This window comes from Typha latifolia, chromosome 12, assembly GCF_019914945.1.
Source record: "Typha latifolia isolate L0001 chromosome 12, TyphaL0001v2, whole genome shotgun sequence".
Taxonomy (NCBI): Eukaryota; Viridiplantae; Streptophyta; class Magnoliopsida; order Poales; family Typhaceae; genus Typha; species Typha latifolia.
This window is the reverse complement of record NC_133097.1, coordinates 5963104-5980843: the sequence shown is the minus strand read 5'-3', so window position 1 is coordinate 5980843 and position 17740 is coordinate 5963104. Positions and strand designations below refer to the sequence as shown.

At 34.8% G+C, this 17740-nt stretch overlaps 1 protein-coding gene across 2 annotated transcripts; it reads left to right on the top strand.

Moving 5' to 3' along the window:
• The first annotated feature begins 2686 nt into the window (after nt 1-2686).
• On the top strand, nt 2687-17382 carry LOC140799159 (phytyl ester synthase 1, chloroplastic). Of its 2 annotated transcripts, none has more exons than XM_073153325.1 (13): nt 2687-3266; nt 3355-3406; nt 5627-5682; nt 10863-11021; nt 11137-11241; nt 11735-11841; nt 12235-12356; nt 12589-12697; nt 13605-13738; nt 13832-14198; nt 15151-15264; nt 16234-16303; nt 16439-17382. In XM_073153325.1, the coding sequence occupies exons 1-13, from the start codon at nt 2918-2920 to the stop codon at nt 16561-16563; spliced, it is 1869 nt and encodes a 622-aa protein (XP_073009426.1). In that variant the 5' UTR covers nt 2687-2917; the 3' UTR covers nt 16564-17382. The 2 variants fall into 2 exon arrangements, with proteins under 2 accessions (XP_073009426.1, XP_073009425.1); XM_073153324.1 differs by having other exon boundaries at nt 2690-3266; nt 16234-16319.
• The last annotated feature ends 358 nt before the right edge of the window (nt 17383-17740 follow it).

The following is a 17740-nucleotide window of genomic DNA, read 5'->3' as shown; positions in this document are numbered from 1 at the left end:
AGTTATAATTATGAAAAAGTGTCTAATTAAAATATTTATTCACAAAATTATTTATTTTAAAATAACACTATAGAAATATTAATATTTCTAACATATTCTGGATGAAGTTTTGCTAGAATATAACTCTAGTCTTATGGTGGCAGTTGGTTCTCGATTACAATGATCTAAAGAACATTCCCTTTGCCAGAGAATGGATCGAGGAAATTCAAGATATCGTAAACATAAGGTACTATTATCAGAAAAAGTATTGCTATAATGTACTATCTGGTACAATCATCCACCGGAGTTAGAAAATATCGAAAACCATTATGTGTCGGAATATAGTAAGGACCCCATGTATCACAGTGGATGAGATCAAAGGCATGCAGACATATGGTTGTTAGAGGTGAAAGATAATCTCCTTTGTTTAGCAAGAGGACATATATTACAAGGAGTATGATTATTGAAAGCATGTTCATCGAAACATAATTGATCTTTTAGTATAAGAAGTCTCTTATGTGATAAATGTCCTAATCTGTGATGCCAAGTATGAGCATTCACATTATTAGTGAAGAAACTAATGGCATTCTGAACAGAAATTGATTTGTGTTTTGTAGAATTTGGCAACACTTCAGATTCCATGACATAGAGATCATCAACACTCTACCCTTGCCAATCATCCTCAATTTGAGTTGATTCAGGATAAAAACATAATCAATAAGGAACTGCACATGGAAGTTTGAAGTCCTGGTTAAAGCACTCACAGATAAAAGGTTGAATTTAAACTGTGGAACAAATAGAACACCATCAAGAACCAATTGAGAAGAAAGTCTCACGGTGCCAATAAAGAACACAGGAATTCTAGACTAATCAGGTAAAGTAATATAAGCATCCTTGATGGGTTGTAGAGAATCAAAAAATTCTTGACAGAAACATATATGACTTGTGGCTCCTGAATCAACTATCCAATATTTGGAAGAACAAAATATTGGATTTACTAAGATTGACAAGCAAGTGCCTGTTGCTTGAGGAGAGTTATCACCATCACCACCAACTTTGGTAGCAAAAAGATAGGAACTCAACATTGACATCAGATGTGAATATTGAGAGGGATTCAACACTTGAAAAAAATATCCCATGTTGTTAGAAGATGCACTTGCTCCAGAATTAGATACCTAATTTGCAATTTGAGCAGAACTATTTGGGAAGGTTGACTTCTGCTTAGGTTTATAACCAGGTGGATATCCATGGAGTTTGTAACATCTGTCAACAGTATGTCCAGAATAGCCACAATGAGTGCATATTGGTTTCTCCTCCTTCTGATTTCCCTTGGCAATACTTTGACCAATATTATTCCTATTGGTATTTGTTTTGATAGAAAAAGCCATAGCATCTGAAGCTCCAGTATTTCCAGCAATAACACTTATATGTCTTTGATGTTCTTCTTGAGACTCAAGCTAAAGCAAAGACTTTGTTAATAGATGGCATTGGATCCATTTACAGTGACTTTGAACTTGAGTAAAATTGTCAAACAATCCCCATTAGGAAAGACATAACGTATTCCATGTGGTAACGATCAACAAGGGCTTTAGTACCTCCACAAGAACATTTAGCACAAGTACAAACTGGTCTATAGTTGCCAAGTTCTTCCCAAATTGTTTTTAGGCACTAACAGTCAATTGACCTTGAGTAAGATTCATTAGTTCACATCTAAGCTAAAATATACGAGGTCCATTTCTCTGCTGAAATCTCTCTTTGAGATCAATCCATATTTCATAAGCAGACTCAGAGTATATAATAGATGGAGAAATGTCTTTGCATACATAATTAAGTATCCATGAAATCACAATATTATTGTTTCGAATTCGAGAATTAATGAGAGGATCAGTACTTATTGGTCTTGATATAGATCCATCGACGAACCGTAGCTTGTTTTTAACCGATAAGGCAATCAACATAACTCTACTCCATGAAGCATAGTTGTCACCCATGAGAGGTTGAGAAACAAGCACTATACCGGGATTGTCTGAATGATGGAGAAATCAGGATTTGATCCATCTTCAATGGTAGAACTACTTATCAAAGTATCAGTTGATTTGAATTAAAAAGGAGCGTCAATCGTCATAGCTAGAAATCTCCAGAATCAACAGCAGAGAAGACAAATATAAAAAAAAAAAAAGCAAGCAAGCAAGCTTGAAGAGAAACTCTAGAAGAACGCAGGAAGAAGCACTCTAGTGCTCCGATACCATATTGAATCAAGAAGAGATTAAGAGAAAAACTAAAAATTTTGTATTCATTCTCCCTCTGTTTACAAGCTAATCTAGGCTTTTATAAGTAGCCCTCTAATAAACTAATTGCCCAACGAATAAGAAAAAGGCAGCTGTAATTGCCTAACTTCATCTTAATACTTGTGGTCGATGATGTCATGCCGTGCTATGCAAGCCCATAATTTGATTGTGAGCATCATATAATCATGATACGCTCGATTGAAAGATATGTGTTCGCGTGCATTTGATTGACGTGCCTGAAGAATAATGCGTTTATACCCATTGAGAAGAGTATTTATGTAGGATACGAAGAATGCGCAAGTAAACTTCCAGCAATTATGAGGTGGACTGATGGACACCAATGTGAGGCGAAAAGGAAGGCAAAGTTACAAGTAGTGGCCAAATAGTCCACTACGTTTAAATCAACTATTGAACGTCTCTTTTGTTCCTACCTTGACTGCATCTCTCTCTCTCTCTCTCTCTCTCTCTCTGTGGCGATGGCGGTTGCCAACCTCACGCTTTCCCCACCTCAATTTTGTCCCTTTGTTCCCCATTCCTCACGGTCCACCTTCTTCCAACGTGCCATCCTCCATCCCCCAGTCATTTGAACCTTTATATATCCCCGTTTCCACGTTCTTGATCCAAGTTGCCTTCTTGCTCCTCCTTTTGCCATGTCCTTGGCGTTTGGTTCTGTCCCTTCACTTCCCCTCCGAGACCCAGTTCCCGGTTTCCGCTCCCGGACGCCGTGTCGCCCGGCGGCTGTCGGCGGAAGCCGAGTGGAGGCTGTTCCGGTGCTGAAGCAGGAAACTGGGGAGTTGGGTTTTCAGAAGAAGGCGAGGAAAGTTGAGAGCGAGGAGTTGGGTGTGCTTTACGATGATGGGTATGGTGGTGTGAATGTTAAGGACTATTTTGATGCGGCGAAGGAGATTATTAAGGATGATGGTGGTCCGCCTCGGTGGTTCTGCCCGGTCGAGTGCGGGCCGCCGATAAAGGACGCACCGTTGCTGCTGTTCTTGCCTGGTGGGTTTACCTCAGGATATTGAATGATGAAATGCTTGAATGAGAAAAAGAGAGGCTGATGGTTCTTTGTTTGATTGAATTTCTGCAGGAACTGATGGTGTGGGAGTGGGGCTCATTCTGCATCACAAATCTCTAGGAAAGTAAGTTTCTTGATCACTCTCTTGTAGAATTGATGTTAAGTGTTCACAAATACCGGAAGGCATTCCTTGGGATTATGCTGAGAATTTGCGATGCAGTGGCAATGAAAACAAATTATGGGACTAAGATGTATCTAAGAGTAGTGCTCTTGAATAACTTTGCCTTTTTGTTCTTTTGTGTTTTCTTTATGTCTTAGCATCATCTCTTAGTTGCAACTGTTTGATTTTGAGTACATGGATATCAATCCATTTTGGTTTCAAGTTTCAATAGACTGCATTGCCACTGGTCTATTAGTTAGAATGACTGTGATCTGTTTCCAGTAGAGTTCTATCTTCTAATGCTTGGAAATAAAAGAAATGAAGAGTACCGGCATTGGACAAGTATTGCCTATTGCTTTAGTGCCCATACAAGTTCATTACAGAGAAGCTTAGTTTCACAATATTGTTTCCATAATTATGTTCCATCAACACCTTAGTTGGAATGTCTTTTTCTGCTTATCATCCTTTGATTTCTTCATTTTGGAGGTAATTACTGGCTGATCTTCCGTATTGACTGAGATGTTGTATTGATTCGGCTCTGAGATATAAAATTTTTTGTGGCATTCTGAAAGAACGTGAAATTGTAGGAAGCAACTTCCTGAAGAAAATTATCCACTTTGCAAGATACCAATTATTGCATACTGTATACTTTGAAAACTTTTAATCTTTTACTTAGATTTCTTTGAGTGGTAAACTCTAATGACTGTTGAAACTTGAAACTGATAATAAATTTGAAGAAAAGCCCTAAAAGTAGAAAAAAGGTCAGATTTCTGAAAGTTTGATGGGCAATATTCTAATTGGAAGTTTCTATAACATACAATTTAGATTCTCAATGTATGAATCCATGTTAGACTATTTCTCTAAAAATGATGCAGAAATCAATTTGTATGGATGGTTCTTGTGTTAGTTCGGAAGCAGTAATGCGATCCAATTGTACTGATTCTGACATGTTTTCTTCAAATTAATATTATGCTATTATGATATATTATTTGGAATCTACCACTTAGAGGTTTTTTTTTTCTTAATAGTTCCGTTAATATTTACCTAAAGAAAGCTCTTTTTAGAGGTAGAAAGTAGGAATGTTGCAACTTGCAAGTGTGCAAGGCCTGTTGAAAAGTTAAAAGAAAGGAGAAATTTCAAATTAAAGCTTCACCTTGCATCTTCTAGTTTGTCTTTTACAGTGATTTTTTTATTAATCTTAGCTTCAGCTTGAAACAATTTTAGCTGGTTACTTTCAGCAAAGACTCAATGAAGCAACTAAATCAATTACTGCTATATGGACGTCAGTGTGATTGTATGGTTCCAACATGAATGTCAAAGTTTTGAGCAACACGTACCGTCTTCATCTTTATCTAATTAGAATGATATTTGTCTACACTCGCAAGCTTAGAAATTAAGGTCCTTGCGAGTTTGTTTTGTCTTCTATACATAGCACAACAAGTAAAATCTAAAAGATGTGCAATTTAATTGTTTTAATCAACAATTTTCTTGAACTACAAATAAATGAAAGTACGAAACATTTTCTCTTTATTTGGTGTTGGCAAACTGGCATGCTTTGAAGTTTGATCTTCACTTTTCCAGTATATTAGCTTGCTATCTAATATTCACTTACATCCTTGTTGTTGTTTATTTTAGCTCTTTTCATCTTATTGGAAGTTCAGTAGTCTATGAGTTCCCATGGAATGTAAAGCCCAAAATCACGTTACTGCAACCAACCAATGATCAATGTTTAAACTTTGAAGTACAGTATGACTAAATGAATCACCTGCCATTTGTTGATCAATCCTCAATATCATCAAAATGTACATACCTTTATATTTTGAGTAAGAATTGACTAAGTTGCTTGCTACATTATTACAACAGGATAATTTCATACCATCTTTTGGGCATAGGAACTCCATCTTCACTTTTACATTAGTGTATATAATATCGGACGAACATTTTACAAATACTCTTTGCCTTCTTCTTGATGGTCTTTATAGAGAACATGAGTAAATTGTTTTCACATTTTATAATTTGATCTTTCTAATTTTTGAATTGATTGATGTTAATTTTCTACTTGATAAGAACTTCGACTTTTCATTTTCTTTTGTTATAAGGTCTATTTCTTCTAGGAGACTTTAATTTTGATCTGCTTAAGCTGCTACTGACACTGTGTTGGCCACCTTTCTGTCTGTGATATAGGTTTTTTGAAGTTAGATGTTTGCATATCCCGGTAAATGATCGCACACCATTTGAAGGTTTTGATCTCTCTTCACCCTTTGCATTTTTTATTACTCTAATCAACAAGTTTAGCTAATATTTTTTATTTTCATATTTTATATTCTAACACTCCCGTTCACTTCTGAACTTGAGACATTTTGATGAGCAAAAAAAGTGGACTTTGACTTAAATGGATGAGGTTTTTATATTTTAAATGACAAATGGGCCAGAAAAGATTCAAGCTCAATACCTCTGCTATGATACCATAATGATTCACCAACTACTCTAAAAACATAAGCGGTTAGAAAAGGTAGTTTTTACAATTTATATTCTAATAATTTTATTGTCTAAACTAGTGATTGCCTTTTTATACTGGATATGAAATTTTGTCATTATTTTACGGTAATATAATCACACTAACCTTAACAATTATAGAATTTAAATACATGTTTAATGTTGCTATTAGTTTTTGTGAGTACTTTTTGGAAAGCCTTGTAACATATCATTATTATCATTATAGATAATGGCAATGTAATTTAGTTTGTCCTAACCAACCAAATTTCCTTAAATAATTCATTGATTGACTAGTTAAACAAGAAATCAACTTTGAGAAAATTAGGCAACATATGGAGAAAAGTTGTCCTTGATGTGAAACCTGTTAACATCTGTTAGTCCATTGGTGGCGATTGGTTTGGTTCCAAGGATTTTCTTTGAATTAAATAATAGTTTATGTCACTGAATCATGACCCGACATGTCCCTCAATACACTTGAGATATACGAAGTCTTAGCAACAAATTTCCGAAGTCTACAATAACAAGAATTTAGTATAGTATCTAGCTTTAAGTAAATATACTCAAATAAAAATAAAATAACCAAATGTCACTACTAATGTGTCTCCAACCAAACTAAAATAATAGATAGTTTAGAACATGATTTCTAATACAACTGAAAGATGAAAGGGATAAATCCTAAGTTGGCAGTGTCTCGGTACATCTCGCTCAATCACCATGCTAACCAGTACCTAAAATATCAAGAGAGGGATCCTATGAGCCAATAATTATAGCTCAAGAGAGGGATCCCATGAACCAAACCGAAATTCATAGATGATTTTAAAATAAATCTCCAAATTCAACGATATACACTAAGCATGCATATAATAGCAATAATAACTGCACAAAGAGTAATAATGTAAGTCCATAACATATTATCATGATGCTAAATTTCTCATTATTAATAAAGCTATATGTCTCAATTGGGTCTATGCCCTATGGACTCACATTAACTAGAAGTTACTTCGAGATGACGATCGAGTATTTTCCTTATAGTTGAAATGGTTAGGGTCACCAGAATGTATCACTATAGGATAAATGCACTGTCTTTTTCCTTTAGGGTCACGAGGAGGTATCATTATGTGATAAACCCACTCTATCTCTTCCACTAATTGTTTGAGAGAGATAAGAGTCACTATATGAAGTCCTTCGCTCTAACATGAAATTATTCCCTACGCTCGTTAGAGTCACTTATAAAAGTCACTATAGTGATCTAAAATATGACAGTCCATTAAACTTTCATGTAAACTTGAGTCACAATAGAAAGTCACGGAGCGATCTATGTCGAGACTATTTTCTAAATCATACCAATCATCAATTACACTTTTTGTACGAAGTATAGCAATTGTACTATGTCATATATTTTGCTCACAAAAACATGATATTTAATTTGCACACAGAAATATAATATTTAATTTGCACACAAAAAGATATATGATCATGTAAAAAATATAAAATATAAGACAGATAAAACTATGAGTGAATCTACTTACCTGAGTCTAAGTGAAACAATTGAAATATCTAGTTCACGTGATAAAAAAATCACTACCAATGTGTCGCCTGGTGGTCATTGATCTCTCCGATGGTGCTCTGGCGGTTCATTCCCACAATGCAAGCTTTGACAGTAAGGAAGGAAGAAAACGAAAAGAGATGAGGGAGGAGGGGAAAGTGGTTGCGGTTAGAGGAGAAAGTGAAATTAGGAATTTTTATTTATTTATAGGGAAAGGGCTTCGAATTGAAGTCGGGAATCTGATGTTTTGGCTAGAACTCATGCACCCACCTCTTCCTGGTCGTGTAAAAAGCGAGAGGAGGAGAAGAGGGGTGCATGTGTAGTGCACATGCTCTCTATTTTTTTCCAGTTATTACAACTATTCCCCATGTGGTGCCATGTGTTCTCTAGTATTTTTTCAATTATTACAATTTATCCGACAATGTTCAAAAGGTGAGAGAGGAGATAGAAAAATAAAATAGGTCTAAGTTTGGATTATTCTCAAATTACAAATTTAACCTTGAAAAGACTTGCATATGTGTTTTAGCAATTTAATAGTAATATTTTGGTATTAACATCCCTAATTTTTCTCCAAAACAACATTTGTTTCACTTTTTTATGTCACATCAAATATAGTAATGACATTTTTATTTCAAATCCTTTTTGAGATATCCTAAATTTTTTTCCAAAATGAACACTTTTTTCACTATTTTATGTCACATCAAAGGTAAACCCATGGCTATTTTTGTAGGTAAGATTGCAACCAACGATGCTCGTGCCACCATCGGCACAAGGAGTGCCGACCGGCATGCCCTTGCATACCTGGCACACCTTTAACATATTGTTAATAAAAAAATTAGGATATAAAGAAATATTTTTGGATCTTTGGCATGCTAATTTTTGGTTTTTAGTTTGAATATATGTATTAAAACTTACACTGGAGTCTTTTATATTTAGATAATTTTTTTAATATGACATATTTTATTAAATATATATCAATAGTTAAATATAAATATTATTTAACACATAATATGATTGAATACATTCATTAAAATTAATATTTATGATTGAAACACTCTAAATATGATTGAATACAAAATATCATTTAACACATAATATTAATTGATAATAGCACAATGATTAAAACTAATATCTAGTTGAATGTAGAATGACGGGGAAGATCAAAGACTTTATTTAGCAGCACAATTGCATTAAATACTATTAATAATCTTTAAAACTAGTCAACTAATAGTGTTGGTCATTGTGACATCTTATATGGTCTTTATACGGATAAAGATTTTGTAATTCTCCTATGATGTGATATGTATATTGAATATGCACGGGAACGACTAGCACCAACATAGACACGGCATAGGCATATATAGATTATGGACATGAAGTATAATTAGGGTGTTGTGACTTTGTTAGGTGTGATTGATATAATGGTAGTGGTGATGATAAACTTATATCATCCTATGAGTGCACCTCATAGAAATAAGAAAAAGTTAAAAAAGATGGGCTCCACATGACATATCATGTTTTATTAAGAAAAGAACTAAAGTTGATTAGTAATGATTGACAAAAATAGGAAAAACTTGGGTTCCACAAGACAAATCATGTTTGTCACATGATAAAAAAACCACATAGAATATTTTAGGTTTACCACTCTAATGGTTCCATTTCAGATCAATATAATCCATTTTGAACCTCACGTGACCCGTGCCATAGCAGCACGGCATCAGCACAACTTGGCACGGGGGTCACTATCACACCCCGTGCCACCATCGGCACGACCATCATTGCTCACAAATATCTTACTAAGCAAACCTAGTTACCATGTTAAGTCTTCTTTTGCAAAGAAAAAAAAAGCTTAGTAAGCTATTACGGACTTAAGTATAGAAAACAAGGCCGCCACTTGTGGGCTTTCAAGCCTGCAAGCATGCAGCCACCTTACCGAGCTATTGCAGATTTCTTTTAGGAAAAAGCCTTATCTTACAAGACTGTTTGTGGGCTTCTAATCCTACAACCATGCGGAATCCTTAAAAGAAAAATCATAACCTAACAAAAATAAAATAAAATAAAAAAACTTAATATTACAAGGCTGCTTTTTCAAAAAAAAGAATGCAACATTACACTTTTGCTTGCGCGCACAAACCCTTACCGTGGGACTTCTTTAAAAAAAAACTATCATTCAAAAACAAAAGTTTAATAATAATATTTTGGTACTAACATCCTTCAAAGTCAAAGGGCATTTTTTGGTCAATTTATATGGCATATCTTTAATTTTTTTTCCAAAGTCAACACTTCTTTTAGTTTTTCATGTCACATTAAAGATAATAATGACACTCTTAGTCTAGTTCACAACCAAACATCCAATTTTCTTAGACTAGTTTAAGCTACCTAAAATGAGACTAAGAAATAAGTCTATCTAGCCGCATTCAAGTGCTACACTCATTTCAAATGGACCTAAAGTTTTGGATGTATAATTTAACATGAAGAAAATGTTGACAGGGCTTCTTAGCAGACCTAGAAAAGGATATCAAAGTAGAGATGTGCTTGTGCCATACATTGTGATTATTTTAAAAGATAAATGAAATACCAAACAAGCTGAGCTTAGAAAAGAATATTGCACCACCCTTAAGAAAATAAAATAAAAAATTTAATGTGCCAAAGATAAGGTTATGGAGACGGATGAGTTGTTTTGCTGGAAAAGTGAAACAGGGAAGGATGTGTCCATACCATGTTAGGCTAGTGTCTATTGAGGATAAAACTTGGAAAAATAGGAAAGATTTCCTGGATCGCTTAGATGTTTTCTGGTTGGCATCAAGTCTTGATATTTATTTAGGGAAATTGCTTTTTACCCTTTGCGGTCTGGACTAAAGTGCATTTGTTACATTTCCTATCATATTTTATCAATCACAAGTCGAATTAGAAGATCTTTATTAAAGACAAAGTTGTAAAAGATTGGATATTCGGGTCCAAATACGTTATGCCTTCTTGTCACCATTATGGAATAGTGATAGGCATGACACATATGTCTCATATAGACAGTAACATTATAAATTCATGGCGTTGACCTTTCAAAGACCTTTAGTTTTTATCTATTGAGTTGAATCTATTTTAACTTATTCAGTAATCCGATTGTAAGTTAGTTGTATATTTCTGAATAGGGGCATGTACTATAACTACGAAAGTTCTTGACATATCCTCATAGCATAAACTAAAAACCACCATTTTCTATATCAGTAACAGTTGCCATCGTTAAGTTATATACATATATTTGTCTTTTCATGACAAGTTCTTATGCATTTTATATATGTTTGATGATGAGTTCTGTACTCTCATGAACAGAAGAATGTTCTTTTCTAACAAAATTCAATTCTACTTTCCTGCACTAAGGACTGGTGAAAATTGTTGAACAATCTGCGAATTATGAGCATGCTGCGTCACCGAATAGACCTATATATCTTGTTGGAGATTCTTTCGGGGGATGCTTAGCACTTTCAGTTGCTGCTCGCAATCCTACTATTGATTTGATACTAATACTAGTCAATCCAGGTAGGTGAAAATATTTGCCGGATTTGTTCAGTTTTTAGTTAATAGATTTAGTTTTTCTCCTATATGCATTTGCTCTTCTGGTTTAGCTCTTGACTTCCATTGTCGTCTTTTTCAGCAACATCATTTGCAAGGTCTCAAATCCAGCCTTTACTCCCTCTTTTGGAGAATTTACCAAGCAACCTTCACGTTACAGTTCCTTATCTTCTGAGCTTCATTATGAGTACATATCTATCTATTCTTTCAGTTCTGTTCATCAAAGTTAATGCAGTCGATTAGGAATAGTTGTCTTTTCTACTTTTCTAGTACTTTGGAAACTACTACTCATCTCTCTGCATAAAGTAGATTCTCTAATTGTGACTTGATAGATGAAGTTCATAAATGAATATGATTTTTTTTTTGAATTTTCCTGATAAATAGTTTGAGATTCCCACTCTTGCAATCACTATTTATAAACTAAGTTATTTAAAGCAACCATCTATGTGAGGCTTTTGGCATTCCTCTTTATTGTGGTGCAGAGTGCCCTTATTTGTTTCTTATAATCAGTTAGTTCACTATATCAGTTAACTTTATCTATTTAGTATGGTCTGAGTCAATTAGTTAATGATGTGCTTATTGTGGATCTTTCTTAATGCAAATCTTCTTTCTGTTTTTTTTTTACTGCTGTCAATTTCTATCTTTCTGCTTTCTATGACATTGTTCTCTTGTGCCAATAGGTGATCCTGTAAAGATGGCGATGGTTGGTGTTGGAAATGATCTTCCTCCTCCACAAGCACTTGAAGAATTGTCAAAGAGTCTCACTTCAATGTTGCCGTTACTCTCGGTGAGCTAGCATATACTCTAGTTCATGTCATATATATATATATATATATATATATATATATAGAAGTACCTGTTATTACCTATAGCCAGTCACAAATTTCTCAAATGCATTGAGATGTCACCTAGGACAGTTGCTTGTTTTAGTAATCCAGGAAGTATTATTTGAATAGAATCTATACTTTTCTAGCAACAATATTCAGTCTGAGATTAAATTCTGAATAGTAACTTCCAAGATAGCTTTTGTGGTCTTTGAGTATTAGAGATTTAGAGAACATCATGAAACATTGTATTCTGGAAATTCATAGCATTGGTACGTTATTGAGTGACTCTTCTTAAGCTGTGTAGGCTTTCAGATTAGTTAGCATCTTCTGAAAACTAATTTTACATATCTCAGGTCTTAGCAGATGTCATACCAAGGGATGCTCTTCTGTGGAGGCTCAAGCTTCTTAAATCAGCTGCAGCTTACACCAATTCTCGTCTACATGCTGTAGAGGCTGAAGTTCTACTCCTTGTCAGGTTTGTTTACTTTGAACACTTGTGCCTTGTGTACCTTTCTATATTACTAATAAAAGATTTAAACATATGTTAAAAGAAACACTATCTTCGCATCCTAGTACTACATAATTAATAATTTTTCCATAGAACCTAGAAGCTGTGTTCTTCTAAGTAGTATTACATCTATTTTTCATGTGGCTTAGGGGCTTTATTATAACTTTAATATAATCCTAGTAATGCAATTGTAATTCAGTGGAAAGGATAACTTGCTACCAAGTGGTGATGAAGCAGATCGTCTTTGGGCTTCACTGAAAAATTGCAGAGTGCGATACTTCAAGGACAATGGTCACACCCTACTTTTGGTCAGTAAGGTTCCTAGCTAAATGTTCTCAATGCTCTGTTTATTTAGGATTCATCATCTAGCACTTATAAGACAAGTTATATCCTTCTTTCTTCCTCTCTTGTTCTTGAATTATTGCATTTCAATTTCTTTGCAATAAAATGTTTCTCTGATATACTAATTTTTTTGACTTGTTAAAGATATTTAATATATGTCTTCTCCTTGTTCATCTATTTTCCTGTGAAAAAGCCATCCATTGTGAATAGTGGAGATTTGGTAGATCCCTACTTGGCCTTGATAGGGAATCAAAAGGTCAAGGACATAACTATAACCAAACCAAACGAAAAGAGAACATAAAAAGGAGAAGAAAAGAAAAACTACAGAATTACAATAGGAATTCAATATCTTCTAAAGTTGCAATCTCATGCATCCTTTTCGTCTTTCAAAATCTGTCAGTGCTTTCCTATGTTGGAGCAATTAAATCTTTGATAAGATTGTAGTCCTCCTCTATCTTAATGAGATTTTCAGAATAAAGTCATAAACATAGTTAGCAATGATTCTTGTTGGTTTTACCAACCTAGGAGCTTTTTTATATATTTTTTAATACCTTCTATCTAAGCAAAGCCAGGTGAATCCATGAAATTTGCTTCAACTCCCATCATTTTCCACTAGGTATCATCTTGGTGGCTAAGAGCACTTTGATGAAAAGATCTTGTTATGTTTTCTCAGTCCAAATTTTTTTCCCCATTCATTATTTTCAGAAAATATAAAGTGGAAGTGCAATTAGATTACTTTATTTTAGTTGTCATATTTTTCTGATTCTTAAATGATATTTTCTGGAGCAACCATACATTTACTTGTATAAAGCAAAAGAATTCGAGTCAACTAGTTCACTATTGAACACTGAAATTTCTGACATAATTATACAGGAAGATGGGATCAATCTAGTATCTATTATAAAAGGTACTGGCTTGTATCGCCGTTCTAGACAATATGACTACATTACTGATTACCTTCCTCCTACAATCAGTGAATCCAGGAAATTATTTGATCAAGAATCTCAGTAAGTATCTCATTTGTTGCTGATTGCTACCATTTCTAGTCTCCCAACATGAAGTTTTCCTTATTTTATCTATTCTAAGCTGGATAACTGCAGATTGTTTAACCTAGCAACGGATGCTGTCCTGCTTTCTACTCTGAATGGAAGAATAGTGCGGGGTCTTTCTGGTGTTCCAAATGAAGGTCCTGTTTTGTTTGTTGGCAATCACATGCTGATGGGGCTGGAACTTGGTCCACTCTATGAAGCATTCTTGAAAGAGAAAAATGTTATTCTCCGCGGCTTGGCACACCCAATCTTGTTTTCTAGGAAATATGAAACCTCAAGGCAAGAGATAAGCCGGTCTGACACCATGACCCTCTTTGGTGCATTACCGGTTACTCCAATTAACATGTATAGGTTGTTTTCAAGAAAATCATTTGTTCTTCTTTATCCTGGCGGTGCTCGTGAAGCTCTACATAGGAAGGTCTGCTGGACTTAACTTATCTAATCTCACTCTTATTTTTAAAATCTGCCTTTCCATTTCAAGCTTATTTGCATTATATGAATGTGTTGGTACTTGAAAGTTAGAAGGCACTTTAACCTTATTCCTAATTCTAAAGATGCTGCAGGAGTACTCATCCTGAAGCCGTAGCTTTATATGATTGAAATTTTTTCTTGTCTCTAGCCATGGAATTGCAGGTTCCTTGTTAACGTAGATATAACAAACACAAACATATTCCAAATTCACATCGAATAATTGAATTTTACTAAAGAAATGGAGAAAAACTCATGTGGCATCTTTCTCTGTTGGACTACCTCCAAACCAATGCAGACAAAGAAGGAAGAAGTTTCTCTTTCACCTCCCCACACCATAGAACTCTTCCTCAGTTCTCAAGAAAGATAAGAGAGAGACAAAGCCGTAAAGGGCAGTTCTACATATATATTTGAGAGAGAGAGAGAGAGAGAGAGTTTTTGGTGATGTGGCAATTTTTGCTGAGATGGCAAAAGAAGAGAGGTGGTGCATATAATTTGATAAAGTTGATAATTAGTATGTATGGTCAGAAACTAAAATTGTGCCAGAAGCTGCACTGAGGTAGTTTGACCATCTTGAGTGAAGGTTAAAGGGAAGGTCCTGGACAACTGCTCTAATATGGAATGTTAAATGCAAATTTTCCTTAAAAGTACAGAACTTTAGCCTTTCTATTCATAACAGCAGTACAATTCCAAAAGTCTTTCCTTAGATTTAAAAAAAAAGTTGCAAATCAGGTCTACTAGGGTGATGCCACAGAACCATGCATGATTTTAAATGATTGACCTTTAAGGATGCCGACAGATTTCATGGCACCATGGAATCCGCATTTCCTGTCTTTTTCATTTTTATTCCTTTATAATAACTTGTTTTTGCACAACTGATATTGATATATGGGTATTGACAGGGAGAGGAATATAAGTTATTTTGGCCTGATCAGCCTGAATTTGTCAGAATGGCAGCACGGTTTGGTGCTACAATCATACCATTTGGGGCTGTTGGAGAAGATGATGTGACAGAGGTAACCTTTTTTCTTGATGTAGAAACTTCTATGACTCAGGCTCTAATACTTATAGAATGCTAGGATCCTAATTCATATGCTATTTGAGTAGACATTTTCTGCAAGTGAACGTAGGCATCCTCTTCTATTACTAAAATCTTTCTAGGATGTTATCAAATACTTTTCTTCACTTTTCCTTTTTGTAAATGTGATTTGTGAAAGGATGAGAGTCATGAGACCTTTTGGTTGCTCTTTATAATGTAACATCTTCCATTAAATTGCCATTTTCTTGCAATGAGAGATGCAATAACTATGCATAACCTCAGATTATTAACTGAATTTAAAATCTTGGTAGGGAAGTGATGTTAATATGGATGTCAGTGTATGAATCTACGCTATACTTCCTACATGTCATGAATACCAGGGTGAAGAGTATCCTGTTACCTGGACAACTCTCCATAGTTTTGTTTTCTGGAAATTCTTTAAATTCAGACACATCAAACCTGAACAGGCAATTGAATTGTCCTTATTGTCCTCATGGTATTTGTATTGGTTGTCCATCTCTTTAGTTGAGATTGTATACAAGCTACTAATTACAGATGTTGCAGCATAAACATGTTAGTATTTTTTAATACTCTTTGAAGATGAACTGGATAGGCTGGTTAACTCCACATCTCACTGTATAGTTTGTTGTATGCTTGCCAGAAGTTGGTTATTTGCCTCCACATCTCTTTGAAGATGAACTGGATAAACATGTTAGTGTTTTTCACATCTTGCTATCCTATTATGCTGGCAATCATCCTTTATTATTTGCCTCTTCTTTTTTTGTGTGTGTTGTTGTTCCCTTGTTTTGTTTATAGTAGAACTTTTCTTTGTAATTAGTAGATGATTATTCCTGATAGTTGATAGGACTTGTGGACATAGATCCTCTAGTTCTTTGTTTTGCGGGATAAAGTTTGCTAGAATATAATGTTAGTCTTATGGTGGCAGTTGGTTCTCGACTACAATGATCTAAAGAACATTCCCTTTGCCCGAGAATGGATCGAAGAAATTAATCAAGGTACCATAAAGCTAAGGTACTATTTTCAGAGATTCATAAACTTTTTACAACATAACTTCTTTCTTTTAAGTAATCTATTGTTATGTCATAATTACTACTGTTTTTCTTTTTGAATGACGTTTCTTCTGATGCTAGGTCTGATATTGATGGAGAGGTGTCGGATCAGGATCTTTATATTCCTGGACTTCTCCCAAAGTTTCCTGGACGTTTTTATTACCTATTTGGTAAACCAATTGAAACACGAGGAACAAATATTCTGAGAGATAGAAAGAAAGCAAATGCGGCGTACATGCAGATAAAATCTGAAATTGAGAACATACTTTCATATTTGAAGAGGAAGAGACAGGAAGACCCATATAGGAGCATAGCGCAGCGGATTCTGTATCAGGCATCTTGGGGGTCCTCAGCTCAAGTTCCCACCTTCGAACCATGATATATTAGAAGGGAGCTTCTTTTCTTCTCGACGGCGATGTCTCTATTGTACATCACTTGGTTTGACAGCATATTTTCAATAATGTCCAGACTACCAGCTTCATAATATAGCAAGGATATACACAGCAGATCAAGATTTTCTTTCTTAATTTGAGAAACACATTATACATCAAGATTAGTTGCTTCGATCATTGAACATCCAAGAATTCACTTTCTTTTGGTCAGTTAAGTTTGTGGTAACATCTGTGCAGAAACAAGTAGAGGCTCTTCATCGATTTGTCTGCGGAAGCACTGTCCTCGATTGGATCTTAGAATTCTAGTCATGACTGAAGAATAAGGGGCATATGATGGCCTCCTAAATTCAATACGAGCAACAATGCTTCTCAACCAGTATGCCAAATCAGAAAACTCAGTTGTATGTATCAGTTTGAACAAAGGAGGAACTGCTTGCTGTTGGAGCATAGTAAGAAAAAGGAGAAAAGCCTATCTATGGCTTTTGTTCTTTTCATTTTTGTCTTACAAATGTAAATCATTGCTGATGCACTTAACTTACTTTGAACCTATTTCAGAAAACTTACTTTCTTTTGTCACCTAGAATTTGTGAGTTAGACCTTCTTGGAAATATACATTCTTTCTTTTTTCGTCGAGTCTCGACTCTTGGATGCTCAAGCTATTCGCTAACAAGCTCTACAAACTTCGACTGTGAATAGCAGTTGCAAGTATTATCTCCCAACATAAAATATGCGGTATCCATGGGATAACTAATCCAATCATACGGTTTATATCCGCTAAACTAACACACCCTTAGATACTACATCTATTCATGTAAAATACTTGGAGATTCTTGATGTTCATTGCGTGGCAAAGTAAACTTGTTGGCAGTTTCAGCCTTTGTATGATCAGAGAAACATGTTTCATTGTTTTTTTCTTTTTCTTTTTTGTTGAAATAAGTTTAAAACTGTACACTTTACAAAGTGTTTCCTGCTGCAGAAGTATCACTCATTA